At 42.4% G+C, this 5,655-nt stretch overlaps 2 protein-coding genes across 2 annotated transcripts in view; both read right to left on the bottom strand.

Annotated features, from left to right (window-relative positions):
* SARC_09570 (hypothetical protein) overlaps window positions 1-339 on the bottom strand; it is a gene marked incomplete at its 5' end in the record, with an annotated part of 4,746 nt that extends 4,407 nt beyond the window's left edge. The window contains one exon of the mRNA XM_014296408.1: window positions 190-339. Coding sequence (XP_014151883.1) covers window positions 190-339 — 150 coding nt within the window. The remainder of the gene's footprint in view (window positions 1-189) is intronic.
* A 1,457-nt stretch (window positions 340-1,796) lies between these two features.
* SARC_09569 (ribosome recycling factor) lies at window positions 1,797-4,697 on the bottom strand (the record flags this gene model as incomplete). Its single annotated transcript, XM_014296407.1, has 4 exons — window positions 1,797-1,933; window positions 2,393-2,484; window positions 3,395-3,489; window positions 4,674-4,697. The coding sequence occupies 4 exons, from the start codon at window positions 4,695-4,697 to the stop codon at window positions 1,797-1,799; spliced, it is 348 nt and encodes a 115-aa protein (XP_014151882.1).
* Between the last annotated feature and the right edge of the window lie 958 nt (window positions 4,698-5,655).

Raw genomic sequence — 5,655 nt, 5'->3', positions numbered from 1 at the left:
GTTTACGGATCCATAATAAACGAAGAATCCATCGTACTCATTGATTTGATAGTTATTTCATATTGGAAGTTGAGTTCTATCAAACCTGAAGGAGATTACTCGATAACTTAGCACGGATTCACAGGGTGAAAATGGCCATCTTGGCAAGGTTTGGGTAGAAATCAAAGATTGGCATGACCTTGTACTAACCTATTGCAGCTATCGTCCCAAAAATGGATATGAACGGCAAGAGAAATGTGCGTATTATAGCATCGGAACCCATTCTGCGACAATCCCGTCGTATATTTCGTAACTGTCCGTTGGTGATATATGAATATCTATCTTCCAACCTGATCTCTATAACATCTATATATTGAAAAATAATAATTTTTAAACTACGGAATGTAAAAGTGTTCACTAAATATTTTAAAAGCTATTTACTAAATCGAGAACAGAATGACACGTCGTATTTATTTGACACGTCGTTTTATTTGACACGTCGTATTTTTAACACGTCGTATTTATTTGACATGTCTTTGACATGTCGTATTTTTATCACGTCGTATTTATTTGACACGTCGTTTTATTTGACACGTCGTATTTATTTGACATGTCGTATTTATTTGACATGTCGTATTTTTAACACGTCGTTTCATTTGACATGTCGTATTTTTAACACGTCGTATTTATTTGACACGTCGTTTTATTTGACACGTTGTATTTATTTGACACGTTGTATTTATCTGACATGTCGTATTTATTTGACACGTATTTTTTTAACACGTCGTATTTATGTATTGATTTGACACGTTGTATTTATTTGACACGTTGTATTTATTTGACACGTCGTATTTATTTCGGGTTGTCAAATAATCTTGTCGTATGTATGACCTACTACTCACCAACCATCAGTCGCCACTGCTCAGTCACAACAGCCAGCCCAACTAATGTATGTCCCGTAGAAAGTAAACCCCCACTCCCAGAGTCCCATCACTCCACCAGTCCCCAGACCCAGGGCCCAGGCACCAGGTCAAACCAACGAAAGCTCAGTGGATCCAAATGTATACAGGCCATTATTGTCCACCTGACAAGCCCACACCAGCGGTTCTTAATTAGAGCTTTCGGTATCCATGGCAGATCAATAGCAAGTTATTGCACGGGCAGATCCTACCGATTAAGTCACAAATACCGGGTGTCCGGCTTTATATCAAAGTTTTGTCATATTAGGAATGCATCGTACCTTTGTACAATTAATATAAAACGATATATCATCGGATAGGCGCTCTGTTATTGAGGATTGTTAAACACAGAAAAATACTTTTTGAACATACAAATAAAGGATGATAAATACATCCTAAATCTAGATCAAGTAGTTTTATTTGAGCTACCCTATCGCAGCAGCAATGGAGAAAGGGTTTTAGGGTTTTAGGGTTTAGGGTTTACCTCTACAAATGCAGCATTAAAGCAATGACACAACGGCACATCCCTTGATTTCTTCGAAGCACTTGCAAACAAACATATACCGGTGTACCACACCCGCCTACTTAGCAAGAACATACTTGCCCGGCCGAATTGAGTAGCCAAAGCGCTGTAATTTTTAATCCTAATATTCGGTTGTTGCCCGCTCTCGCACCAGCACACGCACCCCAAAATTCACATGGACACAGACCTAGCGGACCTAGGTCACTAAATAGTTTATTGTATTCCAATACAAAGCTAGCTACAGCGCTTACGATCCACCACTCCATGGGATGGGATATGGTGTGCTTTATCATTAATGTCCTGGTTCAATGTGTAAGCTTATGCGGTCTTTATGTTTACGCTAGGCTATCGATCTTCTTGTGTGCGATGGCGTCCAGTTCTTTGTGTATTGAGTCGTGCTCTTTCTGCACCCGCTTTTCAGCGGCTCGAGCTTCGTCCTTTGGCAGATTCGCGTGTTTGACTTGGTCCATCCCTGTGTGCACGTAAGCGAGTAAGCGACAGGGTTAAGAGATCACGTTCAAAATGTGCACAAGTTCACACACTCTTGAGATAGGGAATCTCAAGTGTATATAGATATATGTGTAAGAAATGTGTATATAATCGCTCGCTTACTTTGGTCCGATCCCTACAAGCTCAACGTGCCCACCCGAGATGTCGGTGCGAGCATCAGAGACACCAAGTTAAAATTTTAAAAAAGGTATATGGCGACAGATGATCAGGACCCTCAACACAATGAGTAAAGTATTCGTACGAGTACACCTACTGACACTTGGGGTGGATTAGTCAATGGCCAGGATATAAGATACATGTGGCCGTGCACAATACCGCCACTAATAAACTTCATACGCACACGTCTTCCCACTCTGATACGACAACCTGTGCAAGAGTTACCCACGCCTTTCACATGATTACGCACAGAAAGTGGATATACCTTTCCCTCGGGCACCTCGCAGATTGACCTTAGCTCTCTCTGCAATCTCTTTGCACTTCTTGATAAGGGTCTGGCGTGTTTCTTTAGTGGTCCTGCGGAAGCGAAGGAACGCACACAGAATACGAAAGGTTAGTACGACTGTAATATAAATACAATAAAACACACACACACACACACATACACACATACACACACGAAAGATAAGTCCGTGTATACTCCTCTGCCGTACACTATAAATTTCAGTGCTGAAATGACCGATAAGCCCGAATGGGGTCTCAGTCAGCACAATTACTCTGACAACCAACGGCTACACACTGGTTTGTTGTCCTGCTGTGCTAAAGCTAGCGGTCAGTGCAGCGACAGTCTTCAAAATGAACCACACGCTCTGCACATATATCACAAGTCCATTAATGGATTCACATCGATACCACAACACGCTCTGCACATATATCACAAGTCCATTAATGGAGTCACATCGATACCACAACACGTTCTCCACATATATCACAAGTCAGTCACATTGATACCACAACATGCTCTGCACATATATCACAACTCTATTAATGGAGTCACATCGATACCGCGTGCATCGTGCATACAAATGAATGCCTGGCACTACGTTTGTGCGCTATTCCCACAGTAGAGTGTGGCGATAAAAGCCTCGCAATGAAATATAATATCATCATACGCCTTGAAATGTATGGTTCACCAACACTGGTCAGTTATTAGAACCTTCTTAAGACACAGATACTGCACTCGCAGAACTGATGACTGAGAGTCAGTAACGACACACAGTCCCCGCCCCAACTCCATACATATAATCACACAGAAGCTGCGCCCGAGCCCGGCGGTACTAAATCACACATCACAACACCAACAAACACGCACACGCACAGGCAGGTCCAGTTGACACATACTTGGGTATAAGCACTTTGGTATTAAAACACACAGCACAACACCAAAAAACACACACACGCACAGGTAGGTCCAGTTGACACATACTTGGGTATAGGCACCTTGATCATTCCCTCGTCTGCGATGTCTGGGTTGAGGCCCATGTCAGCCTCAAGTATAGCGCTGACCACATGTGGGGCAGACTGAAGTGAGAACGTTCGGTGATTAGACAGATATACACAGCTAGTAGGATCTGTTCAGGCCCACGCACAATGGTATACGTGCAACAATTGACCAGAGCTCCGTATCGGAACTGAATACGTACCCGCCGGGCTTAACTGTCACATACTAATACTACTTGCTAGACGTGACATTCGACACTGTACTTTGGTTGGTCTGTATGTATATTGTATATTCCTGTACACGCACAAGGTCAACCCTTCATCCTGATCTCTCTCGCATATTCTTTAGAGACAATATCTGCATAAAGGAGCTCGTGTTTATATAAACATACAAACCATTACATATTCACGTATATAATGCCACGCCGAGAGTAACGATGGGTATATATGAATATATACACTACCACCTATCTACCTGTGTTAGCACACCAATACGTCATAGCACCTGATCACCACTGCTGTCCGAACTAGCAAGTGGTTATCACCACTTTTGTCTAATTGCAGCTTCATACACCCTGCACCCATGTTGATTCGTATCTTCACCAACAAATAGTTGTGGACACAAATATACAATCACATGCATATGATACCATACACACAATCACACAATCACATGCATATGTTACCATACAAACAAATACACAATCACATGCATATCTTACCGTACACACAAACACACAATCACATGCATATGTTACCATACACACAAATACACAATCACATGCATATCTTACCATACACACAAATACACAATCACATGCATATCTTACCATACACACAAATACGCAATCGTATGCATATGTTACCATGTACAGAAATACACAAACACATGCATATGTTACCATACACACAAACACAATCACATGCATATATTACCATACACACAAATACACAATCACATGCATATGTTACCATACACACAAATACACAATCACATGCATATGTTACCATACACACAAATACACAATCACATGCATATCTTACCATACACACAAATACACAATCACATGTATATGTTACCATACACACAAATACGCAATCGTATGCATATGTTACCATACACACAAATACACAATCACATGCATAAGTTACCATACACACAAACACACAATCACATGCATATGCTACCATACACACAAATACACAATCACATGCATATGCTACCATACACACAAATTCACAATCACATGCATATGTTACCATACCGAAGGGTCGTAACAACTGATCATGACTGTCTTAGGGTCGCGCACCGCCACCTGCCCTATCTGGAAACAGCGTAAGCGATACATAAACAGAAATATATGAGAACCGACTGTATCGAGAATTGCACCCAACACTATGATGCGAGTGTTCGCAGGTAGAAAATTGAGAGATGTGCAGACGAGATTAATGGTATCTCCTCTCCCGGTTAACGGCGCAGGTCACTGTGAGTAGCAATGGGACCGGCACTGGATAACTGAATAGGAATTGTATGAGTGTTTCATACTTTTGTCTGCCCGTGCAAGTTGACCGCGCCATGCACCTAGTGTGTGGCTGGCTGAGGCTGTTGTGTGGTTGGTTGAGGCTGATGTGTGGTTAGTTAGTGCACAACCCGGATACAGCTAAAGTAGACGAACCTGAGACAGGCATGTGCTAGAGGCCCTGCAAGATTAGAGTGAATGGGGGGCACAGTAAGGCCCAGTTCTTGTACTGGTAAGATTGTGTACCAAATAATTCGGACTCGGATGCAACCTAAAAATTGGGCTCGCACACAGGGTGGCGGTAGAGTCCCAATAATTGAGAACCGACGATAGGCACACAACAGGTCCAATTCTTGGCTCCAGAATACACCAATGACCGTATTTTACTTGCGAAAGCAAACACAACACTTATTCAACCGCACTATACCATAAGTCACAATCAACGCCAAAGCCAACGGGTACAGGAGACGACTGCTGTGCTCTTTCTTGCTGCACACTGGCTGCAGATCTCACTAACTCAATCGATTCGTGAGCTCACACTAGCACACTTATACCGGTTCGAATACATGTACTGCCAGAATGGTGTTGACCAAATAGAGTTGGCTATTGAAGTTTTACCTGGCACTCTACTACATAGGGCACCTTACACTGGAAGCACAAACCAACGATGGCATGTCTATGCGAACGAAACAAAACCGGAAGGCCAAGGATGTTAAAGCGAAAAACA

Source organism: Sphaeroforma arctica (assembly GCF_001186125.1).
Source record: "Sphaeroforma arctica JP610 unplaced genomic scaffold supercont1.989, whole genome shotgun sequence".
NCBI lineage: Eukaryota > Ichthyosporea > Ichthyophonida > Sphaeroforma > Sphaeroforma arctica.
This window is presented reverse-complemented; position numbering and strand designations above follow the sequence as displayed.